The 24,595-nt window shown below is 39.9% G+C and overlaps 1 protein-coding gene across 3 annotated transcripts in view; it reads right to left on the bottom strand.

Moving 5' to 3' along the window:
* The window catches only part of Il18r1 (interleukin 18 receptor 1), a 37,746-nt gene extending 14,116 nt beyond the window's left edge, over window positions 1-23,630 (bottom strand). Inside the window, exons 1-6 of one of the 3 annotated variants that reach the window (XM_042695557.1) lie at window positions 23,539-23,630; window positions 16,363-16,448; window positions 11,106-11,352; window positions 6,805-6,970; window positions 2,525-2,678; window positions 839-901 (exon numbers count right to left, since the gene is read on the bottom strand). In XM_042695557.1, the coding sequence (XP_042551491.1) occupies window positions 839-901; window positions 2,525-2,678; window positions 6,805-6,970; window positions 11,106-11,352; window positions 16,363-16,420 (688 nt within the window). In that variant the 5' untranslated portion in view covers window positions 16,421-16,448; window positions 23,539-23,630. The remainder of the gene's footprint in view (window positions 1-838; window positions 902-2,524; window positions 2,679-6,804; window positions 6,971-11,105; window positions 11,353-16,362; window positions 16,449-23,538) is intronic. The other 2 variants (XM_042695558.1, XM_042695559.1) reach the window with 2 other exon arrangements.
* Window positions 23,631-24,595: the final 965 nt, after the last annotated feature.

Genomic DNA, 24,595 nt, shown 5'->3' with positions numbered 1-24,595 from the left:
GCTCAGTGGTAGAGCGCTTGCCTTGCATGCCTGAGGCCCTGGGTTCGATTCCTCAGCACCACATAAGCAAAAAAAAAAAAAAAAAAGCTGGAAGTGGCACTGTGGCTCAAGTGGTAGAGCACTAGCCTTGAGCTGAAGAGCTGAGGGACAGCGCCCAGGCCCAGAGTTCAGGCCCCACAACCAGACCAAAAAAAAATGGACATGTTGATTCATTAGAACTGTCCGGACAAATCCTAAATGTATAGTCAATTTGATCCAATGGCAAAGCTGAATCAATTCATCAACTATTCAAACTACGAAACAAGTTTGACTCATCGTTCCATGTTTGGAAATAATCCTAGCTTACTCACAAAACAGATCTGTGGATCAAGATTCGGAGCCAGCCTCAGAAGGAACGTCTGTGAGACTCTTGTCTCCAATTAAGCAGCAAAAAGCTCGGAGTAGGGTAGTGGTTCAAGTGGTAGAGTACCAGCTTTGAGCAAGAAAGTTAAGCCCTGAGTTCAAGCTCTACAACCTGCACATGCATACGCATGCGCGCGCGCGCACACACACACACACACACACACACACACACACAATAGTAAGACAATTGGAGAGTAATTAGAAAATTGTCAGAGAGGCATTTAGAGAAAAGACACAGGGTGGCTGACTCCATGGTCTTCAAACCAGAAGCAGACCTACTGCCTTTGTTTTTTTCTTCTTTTTTTGTTGCCAGTCCTGGGGCTTGAATTCAGGGCCTGGACAAACTCCCTGAGCTGATTTGCTCATTTGATTGACAGTGACTTTTTGAAAATCAATTATGTCTGTTTATAAATGCAAAGAAATCATTGAAATATACCCAGTTCAACTTCAACACGGTTAAACTTTGGTCCCAAGTAAACTGGAATTCTTTTAGTGTGATCTAAAGGTAAAAAGAAATGAAAAAAATAAATTAACATTGTCTTTTGAAGAATCTGTTATAATACACTTATCTCATCTAAAAGAGTCTAACCCAGGAGCTCTCTTTATGGTTTTACTTTCTGTAATTGCAATGATCCAAGGTGAGCTGTGATCCAAACACACTGAAATGAAAAATCCCCAAAGTAAAACAATGAGTTGATAGCAGGTTTTTGTTGGGGAGGGGGATTGTTGTTTCTTTTTTGTTGTTTTTTTTTGTGCTGATCATGGGACTTGAACACAGAGCCTGGGAGCTTTCCCTGAGTTTTTATGCTCAAAGCTAACAATCTACCACTTGAATGACAGCTCCACTTTCAGTTTTTTGGTGGTTAATTGGAAATAAGAACTCACAATCTTTCCTGCCCAGGCCGGCTTCAAACTACAATCCTCAATTCTCAGCCTCATGAGTAGTAGGACTACAGGCATGAGCCACAGGTACCAGGCCTACAACAGTGAGGGGATTTTGTTTTGTTTTTGCCAATCCTGGGGCTTGAACTGTAGGCCTGGGCATACTGTTCCTGAGTCTCCTTGTGCTCAAATCTAAGTGTTCTATCACTTGATCCATAGCACCACTTCTGGCTTTTTCTGATTAATTTATTGGAGATATTTTCTGATTAATTTACTGGAGATAAGAGTCTCACATCCTGCCTGACCTGACTTCCTCAAAACTCAGCCTCCTGAGTAGCTAGGATTATAGACAGGAGCTATCAATGCCAAGTGAGGTTTAAACTATTGTTCTAAGTACTCCAATCTGCTCCATCCAAACCAGAATGCCAATCACTCCCTTTCCCACATTTCCATGCTGTATGCCCTACTTTCCTGACTGCAAGTCTAGTGTTCAGTTCTTGGCTGTACCATATTAAGGTTACCAGGTGAGATGAAGTTAGATTCAATTACCTCTAATAGCCCTGTCACAATAAAAGCCATGCTTTTGTTTTTTTCATTATAGATGCTTCATCTGGGTACAAAGCAAATCAGGCTCTGTATCATGCTTCCTTCCCACAGACACCCTTACTCCCTCACATGGCCACTATACCATTCACAAGGCCTGCCCTTTCGTGATGCCTTTCATCCAAAACCCAGCTTGGATGGAGCCTTCTACACCTGCCACTCCTCCAGTACCCAGGCATATCCTTACAGTTTCACAGCTGACTTTGTTTCATATGATAGCACTTCCATGTCCTCAGTGTCTCTAGACTATAATAAATTCCTTGAGGAAAGTATCTTACTCGCTTTGGTCAATATTTCCTTTTTACCTTTACTTCCCAATATTAAGTTGATTATTAAACATAAATATCCTCAAGAAATAGTTGAGACCATAGTAAATATCTGTTAATGTTTAGCAAGAGAAGGCTCAATTATTTACTCAACTTCTAAATAAGAGAGCACTAATTTGCTACCAAGGAAAATGTTCCTTCAACCAGGCGGATGGGAGCCAAGATAAAGATTTTGAATCTTATATTTACATTAAAAATGTGGTCACTAGCTTAACAAAATGACCCCTCAGTTCCTAGAATTTATAAGAAAGTAAAGATTCCATTTTACTAATAAAGGTCTGTTTTTTTCTGAATTATAAGATTTTTCTCACCTCCAAGTACAGTAATATTGAAAGTGCTAGTGAGGTTGTATAGTTTTCCATTATGAAGAAGGGAAAACACACAGGAGTAGTACCCTTGGTCCTCAAACTTGGCATTCTTCACCATCAATAGTTTTTTGCTGCTTTCCTCTATCTTTTCACAGTTCTATTAAAAAAAATAAAATAGTTTTAATATTACCCCAAAGTCATCCACACTTGTAGGGAAGGAGAAATAGATGGTAACAAGCAATTCCTGAGTAACTATCCCAGGAAGCTGGCATTGCTGGTAAGTGAACAATGAACTACCATGCCAGGAAGTTACGATCAATGTCATTGTAAATATATTCTGGAAGATAGGAGAGAGGGACCCTGTCACTGCTGCCATGTTCTTGGAATCTTACACACACACACACACACACACACACACACACACACACACACACCACAGAAAGATGGAGGGAAAGAGACAGAGACAGAGAGGAAGGAAGAAGAAAGGAGGGAAAGGAGGAGGAGAAAGAAGGAGGAGGAAAAAGAAAAGGGGAGGAAGAAAGGAGAAGCAACAGCAGCATCTTAGGGTCAAAAGTTTATTCACAACACAATGTTATTCTCCTAACACTTTCAGTCTAATTCAGCACACTCACTAGTGTCCATTCTAGAGACAGGTAACAGGGGTAGGAACACAATCAGAGATGTGCTAGTAGCAACCAACATCTCCCCATTCTTTGATGTCTTGAACCAGAAGGCAGAAGATGAACCAGGAATATATGGCGAATATTCAAATCCATAAGTATACTCAATCTCTGTCTCTCTATATATATCTTGGCCTCTCTCTGTCTCTGTCCCTCTGTCTCTCTGTCTCTGTCTCTCTCTCAATTTCAATATGTATTCCTGTAATCAATCATCATCATCATCCAGCCATCAGTCTAGGTAATCCAGGAATGATAGCTAAATGGGAGCTGGGTGCCTGCCCTTACCACATGATATGTCCCTTTACTAAATGAAGAGGACCTAGTGCTTTCAGACCTGTCCTAAAGTGGTGGCCCTGGAGCTAGACCTAGGCAGTGTCTAGAATAGACTTTCACAGTCTCCACATGTGTTCCCATTAATATATAAGCCTCCAAGTTCCTCCAAAGTATATAAAATGCCAGAGACTCTCCATTTCCATTTCCCATCAATACTTTGCTGATTCAGGTGGCGTGAGTTCCTCTCATTAGGGCAGTCATGTTCAATCCACAAGCTGAGCATACTTAGCTTTGCGGTCAATTGTTTAGCTACAAGCATCCTCAAGACACCCATCCTCTAAATTTAGACATCTGTGTATGGAGACCTCCTAAAACCCAGTATACTGAACCTCACAAATTACCTGTACTGTAGCATGTGAACCTCTGACAGGAAATGAGGTAAGTCAACTCAGGACTGATTCACATGTTGACACATTTCAAATGAGAAAAGTCACAAGTTAAACAGTGTTCAAGCAGTTCAAGCAGAAAAATGTCAAAGACATCCTTGTTAGTTACTTCAACTTTACTAGGTTCTTCTGTGCAGGCCACTCTCCTGGCTCTTCAAGGTTTTCATGATGGAGTCATTTGTCAGGTTCATTCTTCCACATAAATGATACTGTGTCGTGCATGCCCAAGACCATACCATACATACATGATCATACCATACTTTTTTTTTTTTTTGGTTCGGTCGTGGGGCCTGAACTCTGGGCCCGGGCGCTGTCCCTCAGCTCTTCAGTTCAAGGCTAGCGCTCTATCACTTGAGCCACAGAGCCACTTCTGGCTTTTTTCTTTTTGCTTATGTGGTGCTGAGGAATCGAACCCAGGGCCTCATGCATGCAAGGCAAGCGCTCTACCACTGAGCCACCTTCCCAGCCCCCGACATAACATATATTTTTATACATACACTATACACACACACACACACACCACAAGCATGGATATATCATTTCCAAAGCCTTATTTAAAAGAGCTCTTATTCTCCTACAAGGAAAAGGTACATCAACTGAGGAAAACAGAGAAAATACCCTGGTAATTTACAAAAGACAATAGTAAAATGCAATAAATACATTTAAAAGTCAATTTATTTAGGCTATAATGAGAAGAAAAAACATTAAGAGCTCAGGAATTTTCCAAGTCAGATTTTTAACATTCTAAAAAAGTATCATTTCCAAGTCTTGGGAAATTATGAGAAAGAGAAATTCTTTTTTTTTTCTTTTTTTGCTTTGGATCTCGTTTTTGGTTTTTTGGAGGTACCTATCATGGCTTAAACTCAGGGACTTGGCTGCTTGGCTTGCTTTTGCAGCTGGTACTTTACCTCTTGAGCCATGCCTCTATCCTGGCTTTTTGCTGGTTATTTCAGAGATAGATTCTTTTAGACTTTACTGACTCAAAATGGCTTTAAACTTTGATCCCCTAGATCTTAGTCTACTAAGTATATAGAATCATAGGTGTGAATCACTGGTGTCTAGCAAGAAGGATTCTTATAACAGTTTTGGAGGTGTTATCTCTAGCATAGGTCCCTGGAGACTAGTTTGACAATGCAGATCAAAAATGAAAACTTGATTAGCCTTTGATCCAGTAATTATGCATTAAGAGACTTGGCTAAAGGAAAGTCACGTAAGCATCCAAAGACTTAAGAAAATATTTTTGGAGCTGTGAAGGTGGCTCAGTGGTAGAGTGCATGCCTTGCATGTATGAGGCTCTGCATTCAATTCCTCAGCACCACATAAGCAGAAAAAGCCAGAAGTGGCACTGTGGCTCAAATGGTAGAGGGCTAGCTTTGAGCTGACAAGCTGAGGGACAGCGCCCAGGCCCAGAGTTCAGGCCCCACGACCAGTGTTTAAATAACAGTGAAAAATATGAAACATGTCACAAGAGTCTAATAACCAGTTAGATAAAACCAGGCCATACAAAATAAAATCCCGTGTGTAAAAATGTTTAAAGAACCAGGTGTGGCCGGGCACTGGTAGCTCACATCTATAATCTTAGCTACTCAGGAGGCTGAGATCTGAAGATCTCAGTTCAAAGCCAGCCGGGGCAGGAAAACCCATAAGATTCTTATTTCCAATAAATTACCAAAAACAAAACAAAACAAAACAAGCCAGAAGTAGATCTGTGGATTAAGTGAAAGAGCCTTGAGCAAAAGAAACTCAGGGATACAACACAAGCCACGAGTTCAAGTCCCTGTTTTCATTGTATTTGATGTTGGTGCCCTGCATCTTGTATATACATTTTTCTAATTTGGGGAGGGGAAGGGAAATAACAAAATGCTGAAACAAGCATAGAGGTTGAACCATTGTAACAATGAGATGTACAAGACACTATGTTGAAAATAAACTTTACAACTTGGGAGGGGGGAAGGGAGGATATGGGGAGGTTGGGAGGGAAGGGATGGTAGAGGAAAATCAAAGGAGGAGGTTAACAATGCTCCATAGGAAATGTACTCATTATCTTACTCATGTAACTGTAACCCCTCTGTACGCTTATTTTTACAATAAAAAATATAAAAAAAGAAAGAAAGAAAAAGCTACTTGGGAGGTAGATACAGAAGGACCATGAGTTTGAGGCCAGTTAGTGAGACCCTATGTCATAAACCAAATGAAGAAAAGGTCTGGGGGAAAAACTTAAGTGGTAGACTGCTTTCTATAATAAACATTGAGATCTTGGATTCAATCCCAAGTACATCAAATAAAGAAAATGTTTAATGATGTAGAAGAATAATCACATTTAATTTTTAGTGGATAAAGAAAGGCAGCAACCAAAATAAACAACTTTTAAGTGCAGATGTTTACATACAAACCCAAAATGAACTAATTTTGGACAGTGCTAGTTTCAGATTTGTTATTTTCTTTTGTCATATATTCTTAAAATTAAAAACTTGACAGCATATATTTTCCCTGTATATATGAGTTCATTCTATACAGTTTGAGGTAAAAAATGAATAATATAAATATCATTCACAACTCCACAACCACTTTGGTTTAGATTTTTACTTTGTAATTTCACCTTTTCTATCAGGTGGTTTTATTGAATGTGTATATGCCAGTATGAGGGCTTGAACTCAGGGCCTGGGCACTGTCCTTTAAGTTTTTTGCTCAAAGCTGTCACTCTACTTTCTGCTGCACTTTTGGCTTTTTTAATGGTTAATTGGAGATAAGAGACTCACAGACTTTTCTTCCTGGGCAGGCTTTGAGCTATGATCCTCAGATCTCAACTTCCTGAGTATGGAAGATAAAGGCATGACACTGATTACTAACAAGTCTTAAGTTGAAACATTTAAAAGAAGGTTACCTTATATAATGATGTTCGGTTGATCCACTTTTCATAGTAATTTTTAGAACAGTTAATCTGGAAAGATTTTTTAACTGTCACGCTTTTGCTGGTCACCTGTTTTTCACTAAAACAGCTGTGTTTGTTTCTTTTGGTGACCTTTAATTCCCATTCCTGAGTAGAATTTCTATAAAGCAAAAATGTAGATGTATTTTGTAATTACTACCGAAACTTTGCACCTCTCTCCCATTTTCCTTATAGAAACTAAGTCAAAAGAATATTTTTCCTAATTGTAGCGTGTGTATGTGTGCACATGTGTACTCTTGGACACAGGTACCAATATTTGAACTCAGGACCTAAGCACTTACCTTCAGCTTCTCTGCTGAAGACTAATGCTCTACCATTTGAGACACAGCCCCAATTCTGGCTCTTTTTTTGGTAGCTAATTGGAGATAAGAATCTTACAGAGGGGCTCGGAAGGTGGCTCAGTGGTAGAGAGCTTGCCTTGCATGCTCAAGGCCCTGGGTTCGATCCTCAGCACCACATAAGCAAAAAGAAAAAAGCCGGAAGAGGTGCTGTGGCTCAAGTGGTAGAGCACTAGCCTTGAGCTGAAGAGCTGAGGGACAGTGCCCAGGCCCAGAGTTCAGGCCCTACGACTGGACCCAAAAAAAAAAAGAAAAGAATTTTACAGACTTTTCTACTCAGGCTAGCTTTGAACTATGATCCTTAGCTCTCAGCCTCCCGAGTAACTAGGATTATCGGTATCAGCTACTATGCCCAGCTGCTTCCCAATTTCTACTTAGAGACTGATTCATGATTGACTTCTTTAGTTAATCAATCTTCAGTCACAACCCTGCTCTGACTCCCCTTTTTTGAGTATGAGGAAATTTAACATCTGTCATGAAGTCAAAGTTAAAATCTGAGCTGTCTAACGCATGCATTCACATGCATAGGCACACAAACATAGGCATGAACACAGGCATGCACACATTTTGCAAGCCGTAGATCATGTCTTTGATGATTCTAAGACCAAGACAAGAAAGTATCCCTGATTTCACAAGGTATACAAGCCTTCCTGACATTGTCCTCTGAATGGGTATGCCTGTGCTCATGTCTCAGGGCATCAATCCCACCACACAACTCCTAGCACAATTGTATTGTATCCTTGGCTGGACAAAAGTAAGTGTGAAGGGATTTTGCAGTTGATAATCCTTCTGATGAAAAATGAGTAATCAAAGGGTAGAGAAAATAGTAATACTTTTTAAAGGTGTAATATTTGTTATGAAAGAGAAAATTATCACAATTGGATGTTTTGCTTATACTGTTCATATGGTACAGAGATCCATACCTAAACTACCACTGATACATATTGCTTAATAGATGTGTGCCCACTTTGGGCTCTCCCAGCTACCTTTTAAGCATGCAACTGCTAGACAAAAGAAAAGGTTATTCCAGATGTTTTAGTAGATACATGTAAGGGAGATCTCTTATATACACACATATGCATATACATGTATACACATACATGCACACAGAGAAAGTTATATCCCTGAGAGATTCTACAATTTGACCAGAGTCACACACCTGTTGTGGGATAGAGTCAGGATATAAATGCACCACAGTTTGACTTCCAAGGAGCAAGTGTTCTTTGGACAGAGTCCATAGAGTCTGGGGCATGAATTTTTGTAAGACTAGTTAAGGCTAGAGAAAGCACAGACTACTCACATGGATACATAGGTGAGATATCTAGATCTTGAAAGAGCATCTTCCTCTTAAGTGTGTTTGTAAACTTTTCCTAGGTTCCTGATCTGGAGAGAGCCATTTCAGAAGAGGGTTACAAGAAATAGGCTGCATGCATATTCTCAACTTGTCAAATCGCAAAGCTCTTGATCCATAGGTCCTAACACTCAGCAAATGCTGACAGGTAGAATCCCCACCTTACATGGGACACTTTCCTGTGAATGTAGACACAAGCTAAACAGGATAGTGCTATCAAATAGCTAGTGGCTGGTGTGAAGCTGAAACCAAGTGGCCCAAAGCTATGACACCCTAACCCCTTCCACATACATAGACATCATTCCCTCCTACCTGTGGCCACCAATTCCAATCTGTTATGAGGGTCCCTTTAAACAGCAAGTTTTAAAGCCTGGGGTGGTAGTTCAGTGTAGAAATGCTTGCTTAGTATGTGCAGGACCCTGGGTTTGATCTCCAGCACACACACACACACACACACACACACACACACACACACACACACACACACACACACACACACACACACACACACACTGCTCTAACTGACTCTCATCTGAGGACACTTGCAAAGCCAAACTTGCTGCTCATCAGCCAGAGGTCTAATAATTCATCTTCTGCCTGTGTTCTTGCTACCTTCTTTCCATTATCTCTGTCATCAAAATGCTTCTATATCCCTTTCTTTCTTAGTTGATTTCTTTGTAAAAATGTAATAGGACAATATGGGTGTTACTATAGGAATAAATGATCAGTCCCCAGGGGCATTTGATTACTAGCAATAATTCCTAAAAATATTAAAGGACTACAGTTTCAATCTTATAGTACCAGGCAAAGGTTCTAAGCATTAACAATTTTCACAGCAAACTACAAAGGCTTACACGCCTGAGTCATCTCTCTCTCTTTCCTTCCCTTCCTCTCTCTCTCTCTCTCTCTCTCTCTCTCTCTCTCTCTGTCTCTCTCTCTCTCTCTCTCACACACACACACACACACATGCATGTGCATACACATATCTGTAGGAAATGTTAGATGCTGCTTGCTAATCTCTTGCTATTGGATGATCTCTGTATCTTCCATGCTGCTAAGTGACCACAACAGCCTGCTCCCAGGCTCACTGATAAAGCCAATGTCCAAGCCACGCCTCCCACTCCTTTGCTCTCCTATCATTCATCATCTCCAACAGCCTTCAGAATTTGTCATCAAGGCCAATCTGCACCTCATTGTTTTCCTGGTCCCCTCTATCTATTACCTATATTTTTATGCCTCTCTGTCCCCCAGCCTCATTCTGATGGCCTCATTTTTGTTTCCAGTAACAAGCTCTATTCTCCATCCTTCATATCAGAACAACAGAAGTGTCTCTTTCTTCTCCAAGAAATGATCATAGGTACTGCCTCTTTGCCACAATGTCTTCTTTCATCCCTGTCCATACGACTTGGTGTTTTTAAGTCACGTCTTTGTTTAACCAATCAGCATTGTGAAGGGGGTGATATTTGTTGTTCTCCTCCTGCTCTTTTTACTGGCTTCCTTCCTCCGTAACTTGCTATGAAAAGTCCTAGCTGGGAAAAATTTTTCTATCGCTCTTTAAAGGTCATAAAGAGCATATTGGTTCTGAAAAGGGAGCTTCACAATTTTTGATTCTTGGGAGTTTCTATGTATAAAAACAAGCATGACTTCATTTAGGACAAAACCCACAGGTGTGATACGGAGGTTTCAATGTGCTATCTCTCACTCTGTCCTCAAAGGCAAGGTTGATAATGATCAGGACTCACTACAGTGAAGGGTGAGATTTCTAGAAGAAACTTGCTACATGTGGCAACACAATGATACCACCCAAACTAGCCCTGGGCTAGTTTCTAACAGGTCAGTCTCAAATTTTTATACAAATCCATGCATTGTGTATAAAACATGTACATGAACCTTTGTAAACAGACCGATTGAAGATAGATCAATATGGATTCCTATACAGAGATCCAAGTTTACTATAGTGGTTGACACATTCAACTGGTTGTTCTTATTTCACAGAAAGTATTATTCTTGATTATGACTCTCCTGGCATACATCTCTAGGGCTGGAACACCAGTTCTTGAACACTCACCGCCCCCCTCACTAATCCAGAGCTATCCATTGTGCCTGGTTCCAAGCCCATCCTCAGCCAGCACTGGTACTTGGTTCCCAATGGTCCCTGAAAACTAGACTTGAGTGCTTTATATGTCAACCCTGCCCCTTCTCCACAGCCTGAGGCTGGCAAGTGGGAAAATAACCCTGGCCATCCTTCTCTCCACATCCATATCACTTGAAGTTTCACCCACTGAATTCATGCAACCCAGACATTCAGACTTCAGAAGATGCTGAATTTTAAAACTGATTTTCATTCACGTTTCATTAGCAGGGATCCTCTAAGAACAAATCTTAGAGAGATAGATGACTTTCAGTAAGATCATGAAGAAAATAGTTAAGGAGATTATTTTTTCATAATGAAATATACATATGGAAAAATACATAAATTATCCAACCTTCAGATTACTATGTATTTGAATGCGAGGAAATATACCAAAACCCAAAGGTACACTCACCCCATTTGGAAAAGGTAGCGTCCTTGGTCATTTAACTCCACAGGCCAAAACTCCAAAGCATAATCATGCAAAGTAATTCTGGGAGAAGGTCTGGGGTTCAGTTCTACCCATCCAAGTGATTCGTTGAATTTGGACCATTTTATGGTGGCTGCTTCATTCCCATGAGCAGATGAAGACAAGCAGTATTTCAGATAAAAAGGTTCCTCTTCTACTGCACTAATGTTGTTTTGAAAATGGCAAGATTCTACTAAATTTTAGCAAGAAGAAAAAGGAAAAAGTTATAAAAATATTTTTCCCAGTTAATGCATCAAGTGAAAAAAATCTAGGAGAACAAGAAATCCCTGAGAAATCTCAGCAGCACACTGCAAGAAATTCTCTTATTTGAACATCCATGGTCAGGCTTCCAACACTAGGAGAGATAAGACCATCTTAGGCAGAGCTCTGTATTCTCACCTGTAATCCTAGCTACTCAGGAGGCTCAGATTGAAAGGACGTTGGTTCAAAGCCAGCCTAGACAGAAAAGTCTGCAAGACTCCATCTCTAATTGACCAGCAGAAAATCAGACTGGAGGTGTGGCTCAAGTGGTAGAGCACCAGCTGTTAGCCAAGTGAAAGCAAAAATCCCTGAGTTCAAGCCCACAAATTTTGATAACTGATAATCTTCCTCTAAACAAGAAAAAAATCCCAAAGACATATAATATATACTACTGTCTTTTAATAGAAATTATGAAAAATAACAATTTCTTGATAAGGAAAATCAGATACGTTACACTTGTCACACCTACCTCCAAATTTCCCCAGCTAAGAAGTCTCCATGGAAAAGAAGACAAGAAGCCATGGAACTCTTTCTTTGCTTGTTCAGAAATCTGACTTACCTTGTGCCCAACCAGCTTACCTAATATTTTGCCTGCAGAAAGCTAAGGGCACCCCAGAATCTAAGAATCTGCTGTAGGTTACCAATGAATCATCAAGAATTGATTGATTCGGTATCAGTCCAAATCCAGGTACCTGTCACTTCCCATCTTGCTCCTGTTTTTTTTTTTTCTTTTCCCCTCCCTCTTAATTAGCCTAATTGCTCTGGATTTGGAAATTGACCTAGTCACCATTCCACACCTGGTACATTTTTTTTCCTAGTTGAAGGCTGGCCTTAAAGGACCTTTCTCATACTCTATTGGTGGGGTACCCTTTAGTGGCATGTAGAGAACTGAATTTCTCTGAACACAAGGCAAAGTTTTCTGTCTTTCTTGAGGTTTATTTCTCAAAGCAGTCATCTGGTTTAAAATTCACATTACTAACTACAGCCTGAGGAAGAAATAAATGCACTCTCAAGTCTGAAGAAAGCTCTGAAGCCATAGATGTCAAATCCACTTCAAAGGGCAAGAGTTTAGGAACATAAACATGATGTTTGTGGTTGTCACATAATCTCCAATTTGCTGTTCAATGCTGCAACACAGAGAGCTAATATATGTGTATATGTGAACATTGATTATAATTGTCATTCACAATTCATTTATTTTCCTATTTTAGAGAAGTGCACTAATGAAGCAACGAAATTATACAACATAAAACATATCTGACTGTTTTTACACCAGCACTATACTTATGTCTTTAATAGACATGTTTCTACATGTAGCAGGAATGGGACATGTCTCCTTACTATTCAATATCTAACTGTGCTCCTGTTTGTTCTATAAAATAGATATATTGGGTACATGGATGCTTGAAGAATGGTCTATTGGAAATTTGGACTTTTTTCTAGGTTTCTAAACTTTGACAAACTTTGAAAAAATCTTGTACAAACATATGTGCTTGTGAGTGTTGTTTTTGTATTAGTTTATATAAGTTATATGGAAGAATGATTTTATGTGTGCTTTGTACTTTGGTGAATATACACATGCATTTCTATTTGGAGATAGTTATAATTTATCATCTGAAGAACCTTGTGTGAAATATATACTCTACAAGGGTGGATGGTGAGCAATTGAAAGCTCATAGTTTTAGGATCAAACCTTTAATCTAACCTTGGTGAATATACCCATCCATTTCTCTTGGGTGACAATTTGACATTGGAAGAGTCTAATGTGGAATAGGGTGAGAGTGAGCAGTTGAAGGCTAATGGCTTTAGGCATCTAACTTTATGTGTATTTAACATTACATATTTGACTTGATTAACCCAATGTTTGTTAGTAATGATCGTTGGTTATAGACATGAGTAGAGTTCAAATTATGTGGAGTTCAAACTGTCAGAACAGACATTCACATTCTTCCATGAGTAAAGTATAAAAACCCAGTCATTCCATTTCCTTATGAATGGGGCAATATCATTCTTTCTGATGGAAGAATAGAATTCCATTGTGTATATATACCACATTTTTTTGATCCATTATCTACTGAGGAGCATCTGGGTTGGTTCCACATCTTAGCTATGGTAAATAATACTGCAATAAACATGGTTGTGCTGGTAGCTTTAGTGTGGCCTTGCTTGTGATAAATGCCCAGGAGTGGGACTGCTGGGTCATAGGGGATCTCTATGTTTAATCTTTAGAGGAATCTCCATACTGCTTTCCAGAGTGGTTGAACCAGCTTACATTCCCACCAACAGTGTAGTAGTGTTCTCTTTTGGCCACAAGCCTGCCAGTATCTGTTATTATTTGTTTTCTTGATAATGGTCATTCTAACTGAGGTGAGGTGTAATCATAGAAAGTGAAGTAAGCCAGATCCAAAGAAACACAGACTCTATGGTTTCCCTCATTTGTAATAATTAGTATATGTCTAGGACAGTCCTAGCAGAGGATCATAATAGCTCAATAGCTATGTACATTTGACCATATAAAATGATGCTAATTGAAATGAACTCCAAGACATGGAAACAGCAGGTCTTTTTTTTTGGTTGTTGACCTTGTTGTCATCAATGTATTATATTGAGTTCTTATTTTATTTCATTTTCTTTTTCCTTTGGCTTATCTCTGACAATCACTGTCTTTGGTTGTGGTACACTGTGTCTTGTATATATATTTATCGGTTTGGAGAAGGGAAGGGGAATGCCAAAATGGTGAAACAAGGACAAAGGATGATACTCACAAGACATCATGTTGGAAATGAACTTTACAATTTCAGGGTCAGGGGCAATAGTGGTGGAGGGAAGGGATAGTGGGAGAAAAACATAGGCATGGATAAATTTCCTTGCTTATGTACCTGTAAGTCCTCTGTACAGCACCTTCACAATAAAATAAAGTAAAAATTAAGAAAAAAATCCAGTCATACAAGAAACTACATTCCTTCAGAATAAAGTCAGTGTTTCAAGTTGTCTTGAGTTAGGACAAATATAGGCTGTTGTTATCTAACTTTAGCTAAATTGGGTCAATCCCACAGAGAATGATGTTTTCCAAGTGTCTGAAAGAACAGGGAGCTAGAACTTAGCAAAACTTACACAAAACCTGTACCCCTAGTTTTGTGCCTGAAACTTACTTCCATGGTAAGAAGAAGCAAGGTATTTGGTGTATATCCAGGAAACATGGGACCCATAAGACACATCTTTCTGCACCTACCTCAGACATTTCTGACAAATCGCTTCACATCAAGAAAAGAAGATCTGCTTTATTCTTTAATATTTGGCTACTACTGAGTAGTACTCTGGGAAGAATACATGATCCATTGAAGTAACCATACCTCCAAACTGGATGTGTATTATTTGATAGTATGAATAGCTTAATTCTGCTATATCTTCAGCAGAACTTCCCAATGTAAGTGCTATGGGCTCCAGTGTTTACTCTCTTAGATAACAAACCAAAGAAAATCATACATTACATTCCTACTTCCTCATTCACGGTCTAGGAAAACCTTGCTATTCAACAAATTCTCCAAAGAATGGGGCTTCTGAATTCTCATCAATGGGAAACAAAAATCTCCAAACAATTCCTGCTTTGAGACCTTCTGAAAGTCTACCTCTAAGCAGCCTCTTTCTGTGTATTCTTTTTAATTAGTCCCAATGCTTTTTTTGAATTAATTAGTTTTTATTGCTTGTTCTGAATCTTGGAACTCAGGCCCTCTTACTTACTAGACAAGTGCTATGCCACCTGAGACATACCTCCAGCCACATGTGTGTTGTTTATAATGTTTCAAAATATTTTTGTTAGCCTGGCACTGGTGGCTCATGCTTGTAAACCTAGCTACTCAAGAGGCTGAGATCTGAGGATCTCAGTTCAAAGCCAGCCTGGGCAAGAAAGTCTGTGAGACTCTTATCTCCAATAAACTACCCAGAAAACAAAAGTGGCACTGTGGCTCAAGTGGTAGAGCACTTGCCTTGAGCTGAAGAGCTTAGAGACAGTGCCTGGGCCCAGAGTTCAAGCCCCACAGCCAACTATATATATATGTATGTGTGTGTGTGTGTGTGTGTGTGTGTGTGTGTGTGTGTGTGTGTATGTTATCTTTGAATAATTGTACAAAGGAGTTGCCATCTAATGAAGAAGTTTATGAATACAATGCATCTTGATCAGTGTCACTCCTTTCAACATTGACACTTTCCCTCACCCTTGATAATTTTGTAGGAATTGCTGTTTTAAGAGCCATGTTTTCTATTTCTTTTCCTTAAACTACTGAAAATATGACAAAAATTCGATTTCCTTATAAGAAAGAGAATGAATATTTAAAACTTACTAAAAACCAAAAACAAAGGTAGTTGTTTCCACCTCAGTTACAAATAACATGAAGCTAACTTTCTTTTTTTCTTTTTTTTTTTTGTCCATCCTGGGGCTTTAAATCTGGGCTTGGGCACTCTCTCTGTGCTCTTCAGCTCAAGGCGAACTCTCTACCGCTTGAGCCACAGTGCCACTTCCAGTTTTCTAGTGGTTTATTGGAGATAAGAGTCTCACAGACTTTCCTGCCCCAGCTAGTTTTGAATCATGATCCTCAGGTCTCAGCCTTCTGAGTAGCTAGGATTACAGGCATGAACCACTGGCACCTGGCTACATGAAGGTAATTTTCTTGTCAAATATAATTTATTTCAAAACACCAAATTTTATACCCTGTATCTACATAAATTTGGAGTATATCTTTTCTATTTCAACATTATCATTTGCATTTTCTTTATTTCATTCCCTTCCTAAGATTTTGTTCATTCTGTATGCCATGGATATCAAATTGTTGTTCTGCTTTCTATATCACTAAATTCTAAATTCAGTATCTTAGGTAACCACCTCCACATAAAACACTACACCCCTGATACTAATGAAATGCTCATGACAAATCATAATACTCACCTGCATTGTTTTTAATTCTAAGAATCAAAAGTGTCAAGAATAATTCTCTGCCAAGCATGGCTGTGGTTCGTCTTCAAATGCTTTCTCTGGAAAACAGAATGAGACATGTTAGGCTAAAGCCTTCACACAGAAACATCTTATCTCAGGAAGGAAATGTGGGAAAACATTTTCTAGAACACAATTTTAAGATATCATCCAGAAGATTCTCATCTTTTAAAAGAGTCACCAATTGTCCAAACTTTCAGTCACATAGTATTGATAGTTTCAAGGCAATGAATTTGCCTTCTAGAAGAAATATTTAACAACGCAATTTCTAATACAACAGAGCCTAATGTCTTTTAGCCTTGGCCTATCAAATCTAACCTCCAAGGTAAAAGTTAAAAGTCAGAAAACCAGCCAGATAAAAGCTCACTCTTGTAATCCTATCTACTCAGGAGGCTGAGCGCTGAGGATTGTGATTCAATGCTAACCCAGAAGGGAAAGTTAGTGAGATTCCTATCTCCAATAAGCTGCCAAAAAAAAAAAAAGCTAGAAATGGAGCTATGGTTCATATGGAAGAGCATAGCTTTAAGCAAAAAGGCTTAGGATAGTACCTAGGTCCTGAATTCAAGCCCCAGGACCAGCACCAAAACAAAACAAATTAACAAAAACAGGTAACAAAATCTACTACTACTCTAGGGATAAGCAATCTATGATATATCAAGATACGTACAGAAGTTCAGCTAGGTAGAAGTATGGGGAGAGGGGCACACACCAGCATATATTGGTGACCTCTTTGTCACTATAACAAGTACCTCAAATAATCAACTGACAAAGAGTCAGAGTTTACTTTGGCTCACAGTTCTAGAAGCTTCTGTCTACAACTAGTTAACATTGTTTCTTTGGGGCCTATGATGAGGCACAGAGCAGGGATATGGGGCAATGCAAAATTACTCATCCCTTGAGTGTTGCCAAAGAAAGTAAAAAGGGCTACAGTCCCTCTAGCCCTTCAAAGCTATCACCCCAATGATCTAAATACCTCCCTACGTTTTTGCTTTTTTCTTTTTGCCAGTCATGGGGCTTGGATTCACAGGTTGGGTGCTGCAAAGACCCTACTTCTTGAAGGTTGTACTATCCCCCAATACCACTACTGTGACTATCTTCTAAGTCTTCTAACACATGGTCCTTTGGGGGACATTTAGTATTTATACTACCCCCAACTGTTCATTATGATTTACAATTAGGTCTTCACTTTCTGTTGAATTTTTGAAAGTCTTCCTTCCTATGGAACCCAAGTTTCAGAAGGCTAAGAACTTTGCTCATCTCTAACATCTGGCACAACAGCTAAAACCCAGTAAGCTCTCCTTGATACGTATTACTGAAGAAAAGGATGTTTCTGCACTCACTTACCCAGATGTATTGATTCAGGAACATGAGAAGCATTAAGTGACAGGCCTCTACACTCAGGATTCTCCTTTACACTGACCTGGACCCTGTGTGACCTAGGTATGCCTTGAGCTTTGACCTTGGGACAATCTAGCCGTCAACTTCACACTTAAAAGATTTAGAGAGCAGAATCGGGGAAGGCTCTTCTCCTGGGGAGGCCATTCATTCCATCCAACTATTTCATAAGTATTCCCATATCTCTTACTTCTCCCAAATCTCACTGTATCCATCCTAGGGCCTCTGAATTTTGGCAGAGTAAACTCAGTGGACATCAAGAGCTTGGTTATAGGGACAGCCCCAACTGACCTTAGAGTTTAACAGCCCTGAGGATCTGTGCAAACTCAGTCTAGTTACTGATGTCTCAGATACCATGATAAGGTAAAAGATGAAAAGGCTTCTTTGAGAATTATTGCATGATGAGAACATTCTATATTTGCAAAGACATCTAGGAACAATCTCTCAACCCAGAGCAGTTCTCCTACCAACTGATACTTGCCTCACATGCTAAAAGCAAAAATAGCCATTCATTCTTAGATCCTGGAAAAGGTTGAGTAATGAAGCCATAAACCATTTATTCCAACCTCGTAAAAGCCATCGCTAAATGTCTTGTGGAGTTTCCAAGAGATAATATTGATAAAGATAAAGGAATAATTATGCATGGAAAGTACCAAGTGCTCATATCAGAAGCTTCTATGTCTTCAAACTTCCCACCTCCCACTCACACACATTTCATTATTAACTCTGTCTATTCATTTAACCTTAAGAAGTATTGTTTCCTTCATGCCGCTTTTCTCCTCTAGACTGGCAGGCCCTTGTAAATCACTCCAAGTTGATAGCAGCTTTTACATTTTCAGAGTCCACACAGGAGTTTGATATTATCTAGCAATATAGTAAATTGTGTGTTTCAACATAAAACATACAAAAAGCCTAGTGTGTAAAAATAACTCTGTGTGCAATGGTATATATACACTAAATTTTTAATGTACTTACTAGGTTTTATGTGTCAAAATTAAGAGATGGATGACATGGATACGGACCAAAAGAAGAAAATCTGAACATATTTTAGCATGATTTACAGTATTTTTTCTTTATATTTTCAAACAAAGGTTTAAGTTCATGTCTTTCAGTCTCACTATATATAAGGAGAATTTTCTTGTACCACACTTTTCTTTTTTAAATACCATTTTGATTGGCACCTAGGATTTCTTCATTAACATATAAGACCATTTTCAAAATAGACTATGTAGGATCAGTTTTCAGGGATACCTGTCTAGCTGGATGTGAATCTCCATTTTTTCCTGAACAATCTTGGGCAAGACATTTACACTATCTTTGTTCCTCAATTTTGTTAACCGTTTAAGGGAGTAACCATCCTCTCTCTAGAGCTGATAGAAAGATTTCAGGTTGTTGAAAACTATGTGTAGAACCATTTAAATTATCTACTGATAATTATCTATTGATTTAAATTTAAATGGCTTACTCCCATAAGGAATAAGAAAGTGGAAATGAGAGAATCAAGGTTCAAGAACAGCTTGGAGAGAAAAGTTAGCATGAACCTATCTAAGACAAAAATCAATCTGGGCTAGAAGCCAGTAATGGCTCAAGCTTATAATCCCAGCTCCTCTGGAGCTTGAGATCTATGGTTTTTAATTTCAAAGCTGGCCCAGGCAGGAAAGGCCATGAAACTCTTATCTCCAATGAACCACCAAAAAGCTACAAGTTGAGCTATGGCTCAAGTGGTAGAGCACTTAGCCTTACACAAAGAAGCCAAGGGAAAGCTACAGAGCCCTGAGTTCAAACCCTACTTCTGGCACACACACACACACAAAAAATCAGGAAGGGTGACACTTATAATCCTGTTATGTCCAAGGTAAAAGTCTGGGAACCTACCTGAAAAACTAAAACTAAAACTAATGGGCCAGGGGCATGGCTTAAATGGCAGAATTTGTCTAGTAAGTGCAAGGATTTGAATTCAATCATTAGAGGCAGCAAAAATAGCTGGGTAGCTACTATTAGCTATTATTATTTGTTTATATTGTTTAATAATTCTTGGTGTTACCACTGGACAGGGCAGTGGATGAGCCGAGTACATATTAAACATGGTAAACACTTACTGCCGAACCTCATTCCAGAGCTGTTGCAGCACTTCCTGTTCTCACCTAGCAGGGCAAGACAGTTTCCACCACACCTGAAAAGCACCCTCGTGGTTTAAAGCTAACTAGATAGTGGAGATACAAAAACATAGCATTAGATGAGCAAATACTAATTACACATTAGTGTTCATCTGATTTCCATGTTTATTAATCATTTTTCAATACCATTTGCCCAGTTTTCAAACTTGTAGTTGTTTTTTATAACGTGTTTGGTTTTTAACTTCTCTTTTGGTTAGTTAATACAGGGGGGACATTATGTTGGTACAATCAAACAAATCATTCCCTTACATTGTAATTTTTTTTTCCGTTACTTGGAAGTATAGAACATTCCTTTTCTCTCAACAGTGAAATAAATATTAATCTTTTCTTCATTTTTTGGCCTTGTTTCTTTTTTTTACATTTAACTTAAAAATATAAAAATTGACTGCTTTGTTTGACTGTCATGTTCGAGTTTGACTTATCTTTCCTAAATATCTAGTAATTATTCTTTACTAATTTAATTACCAAGTTATTTCTAATTAAGTCTTTACTAATTAAATAGTTTAATCTTTTTTTTCAAATTTGTTCATCTCAGATTGTAACTCACTACTAGTCTGCCCTAAGCACCCTGTGAAAAATCTAGCATATCACACTTGCCACATACAAACACCTACTCATACATGTCTCCTTCTGCTTTTCTTTGTAAGACAATCATTACCTGCCATATGTTCACTTTGTGTATGCTAGCTTGTTTGTCATTTGCTGAATTAATTAATGCATCCAATTTAATATATATATATATATATTATACTTTGGAGTCATCATGCGATATATTGGCACTGTAGGGTCTTCTATTATATAAATTTTGCAAGTATGTCTTAACAAAAAGCATAATACCCAGGATGATAGTTCTTACCCAGGGCTTGTAAAATAAATAAATAAGGCAGTCTAATTTGGCGATCACTCTATCTGCTCAAAACTACCTACTGACTGGAGGTAGGCACTTGCTTAGCAAGGGCTGAGATCAAATCCTAGTAATGTCAAAAATAAATCAATCTTCCCATTGTTTTTAATGTGCAGCCAAGGCAGGGAGTCACCAATCTTCAGAACTTAGTGTGCAGATAGAAAAGGAATTTAGGGACCAGGGGTGGAGCCACACACCTTTGGAGGCAGAGATAGGAAGGTCACTGTTGGAGGCCAGCTAGGACAAAAAGTTAGTGAGACCTCATCTGATAAGTCAGCTGGCCCAAGTAAAATTAGTAAAAATAAACTAAAATCAAAAGGACTAGGAGGTTGTGGTTCTGATGGTAGACAGCCTCCCTAGAAAGCACAAAGCTCTGACCGATTTAAACGCATCTCTCTTAACATAATTTAACTAATAATTATATTAACTATGCAGATATTCATGTTTTTAATATTCAAGACACAATAAGTATAGATACATGTATGTGTATGTATGTGTATATACCACATATAACGAACAGTGACAAAGCTGGGCACAGTGGCTCACACCTGTAATCACAAATATGAGGTGGAAATTAATTAGCAGGATCAAGGTTCAAGGCCAACAGTGGTAATAATTTAGTGAACTCCATCTCAACCAGCAAACTGAGCATGAGAGGACATGTCTGTCATCCCAGCTACAAGCCCTGTTTGAATAAAAATGAGAGATTTACCTGACGAGCAACTGAAAAGTAAAAAGACTAGAGACATAGCTCAAGGTCAGAATATCTACCTAGTATGAAATTTCCTTTAAATGGAAAAAAGTTTTTCTTGCAGAACTCATACACCCTAGTAACAAAGAGAGAAAGTCAAGAAAGTCAAGTTTCTGCCCCAAAAAGCAATACTGCCCAAGTCCTTTCCAAGTGTCCAGATGAATGTCAGGCCACTTCAAAACTTTCTAATGAGGAACTTAAGATTCAATGGGGCACACAAGCCTAGCTACCAGTTGGTTTCCCTGAGCTGATTCCCACTTCTTAGCTCGTTAATATAGGGGAGAATCATCAGACACAGCAGCACCTGCTAGGATAAACTTTCTTGAGAAAACAAATCAATGCCGGTGAATCTCTTTATTCTCCCTCTCTCCAACTTAGAGGCATGGTTTTTGTACATTTGAGTCTTTCCTTACAACATCCAGTGTTGTACTCCTCTGCGAGGCCATGTAGAAACAAAAGAAGGAAATGCAAAGAGAGTAAATGAACTTGGATTACACGCGTGCACTTCTGCTTTAAGATGAAGAGTCTGTGTAGAATCTGGTTTCCCATCTGTAATGCCAGGAACACTAATGCCACCTCGTTGTCATTATCACCCATGTATTTGTACATATCACTTTGCCTTGTGTTTTACCCCAGTCTGCCTCTGCATGTGCCATCCTGCCACAAGAACGATTCTCCCATGTCTCCCTGCTCCCAGGATCCTACAGTCCTTGTAAACAAGGACTCATTCATTCCTTCTCAGCAAACCTTGCTAAGTACTATTACCCAATACTACACTCCCCAGAAAAGCCTCTACAGGCAGATACCCTGCCCTTTCCAGCTGATTTCAATCTCAGTATACTATTTGTGCTGTGGGATGGGCATTCCCAGACCCTACAGAGACCTGGCTGTAGACAGCCCCCAGGACCCATGCAATTGCACTCTAAGTCTGAGAGATGATCCCATATCTTAGCACCATGTATGGTACAGGATGTGTTGGAGAAGGCAACAAGGAGGTGAAATGAATAATGATTTCTGATCCCTACTTCTGATTGGGATTGTCTAGGCACTAATTGTTTTGGAATCAAGATGCATCCCTGTTGTTCATTCTAACACCAGATCAAAGGCAAAGATTCTGGAATCCAGGAATTTTAGGTGAGAATGTAAGACCCAGTTCTTAAGAGCTGGATATCCTTGAATCAATTACAGAACCTCTCTGTGCTTTGGTCCCAGTGCTTTTGCCCCTATTTTAAAATCTATTTTTTTATTTTATTTTATGGTAAAGATGCTGTACAGAGGGGTTAGAGTTGCACGAGTAAGGTAATGAGTACATTTCCTCTTGAGCATTGTTACCCTCTCCTTTGTTTTTCTCCTACCATCCCTTCCCTCTCCCACCTCCCCCACTCCTCCTCCCCTCTCTCCACCAAGTTGTAAAGTCCATTTCCAACACAGTGTCTTGTGGGTATCATTGCTGCAAAGGGTCATCCTGTGTCCTTGTTTCAGCATTTTGTTATTCCCCTTCCCTTCCCTAAACGAGAGTTGATTTGCAGAGGGGTTACAGCGCTTTTAATTAGGTAGGATGACACTGCCCATTTCATTTGTTCTCAGGGAGGATTAAATGAATAGAAGACATTTAAAAGACACTTTTTACAATGTCAGATACAAGGTAAGCCCTTGATAAAGACAACTGTCCTCAGCACCTAACTTTAGTTCCTCTCACTTCTCTGGAATAGAACTGGAAATGTTTTCAACTTTGACACCTCTGTTAGGGAGGGTGAGGAGGTCGTCTTGGGAGGAGGTTGTCTTGGATTGTCCCTATGTTCTTTCTCCCTTTCCCTCCTCTTCCTCTCTTCTGTCTCTCTTCTCTTTGTCTCCCCACCCCCCTCCGTGGGAAAGGCCACCATCGGGTTGGCTTCTGTCCTTACCTTCCAAGGAGTGTCCCAGGCTGGGGCCAGGGCGGTGGTCCCACTCTCACCCTAGGTCCAGGCTGCTAGAAGCATTCAGAATGCAGGTGGCAGTGAACTCTGGCCTGGGGAAAACTGAAACCAGATGAAAGAAGGGGTGTGGCTGCTAGGCGTGGCAGAAGTGCAGTTAAGGTGAAGGAAATGGGGGCAGAAAAGCAAGGGAGGAGAAAGGGGTACGGGAGGCATGGACATTCAAAGGACAGAAAAAGCTTCCCGCAGCCCCCTGGCTAGTGAAGGCCTCCGGTGGGGCGCTGCGCAGAGAGGAGAATCTCCAGGGCCAGAAGTCCAGCGATCGTGGGAACTGGGGTGCTGCTCTAGGACGGGGGTGCTTGGGTGCAGAGCGCTCTGAACAGTAAAAAGTTTTCCGCTTAGGGGCGGTTTCCCTCATGGTCAGCGGGGGGTACCAGTTCCTGTAGCTAAGTTTCCCACAGTGGCTGGAAGGTGGGGCTGCTGGGTGCAGCAGGAAATCTTGGGTTTGCGCCCCCTGGCAGGGGAGGGTGACAGCCTGTACCCCATTGATGTCTGCCCAGCGAGGGTCAGGTCCCCAAATCCCCCAGAGGGATGGCCAAGCCACCCTGCAGGGAGGTGGGAATGTCCCCCATCCCCCACCCCGGTTTTCTTTCCCCTCTCATTTTAGGGGAAGCTCTGGGGAGAGGAAGGACCCCCACGGGGAGTGAGGGGTCATTATCCCCCTTTCTCCAGTCAGCCCTGGAGGGTCCACCTTGCTTGGCAGCTGGGAATTAGAAAGGAATAGTGAGAGGGCAGCTGGGTTGTGCAACTGAGACTTTAAATTGTTTCCCCCTCAAAAAAAAAAAAAAAATAGAGGGGGATGGGAAGGTAGCTCAGTGGTAGAGTGCTTGCCTTGCATGGATGAGGCCCTGGGTTCGATTCCTCAGCACCACATAAGCAAAAAGAAAAAGAAAAAATGAAGGTTGGGGGCAAAGTAGATGTGTTTCTAGATTGTTGTAGTGGTAGTACTATTCTCAAAGAAAAATGAAGAGGGCCGCCCTTTGCTGAC

This window comes from Dipodomys spectabilis, unplaced genomic scaffold (assembly GCF_019054845.1).
Source record: "Dipodomys spectabilis isolate Male_0828 unplaced genomic scaffold, ASM1905484v1 ptg000187l, whole genome shotgun sequence".
NCBI classification, from domain to species: Eukaryota; Metazoa; Chordata; class Mammalia; order Rodentia; family Heteromyidae; genus Dipodomys; species Dipodomys spectabilis.
Note: the sequence above shows the minus strand (reverse complement) of the source record. Positions and strands in the feature narration are given on the sequence as shown.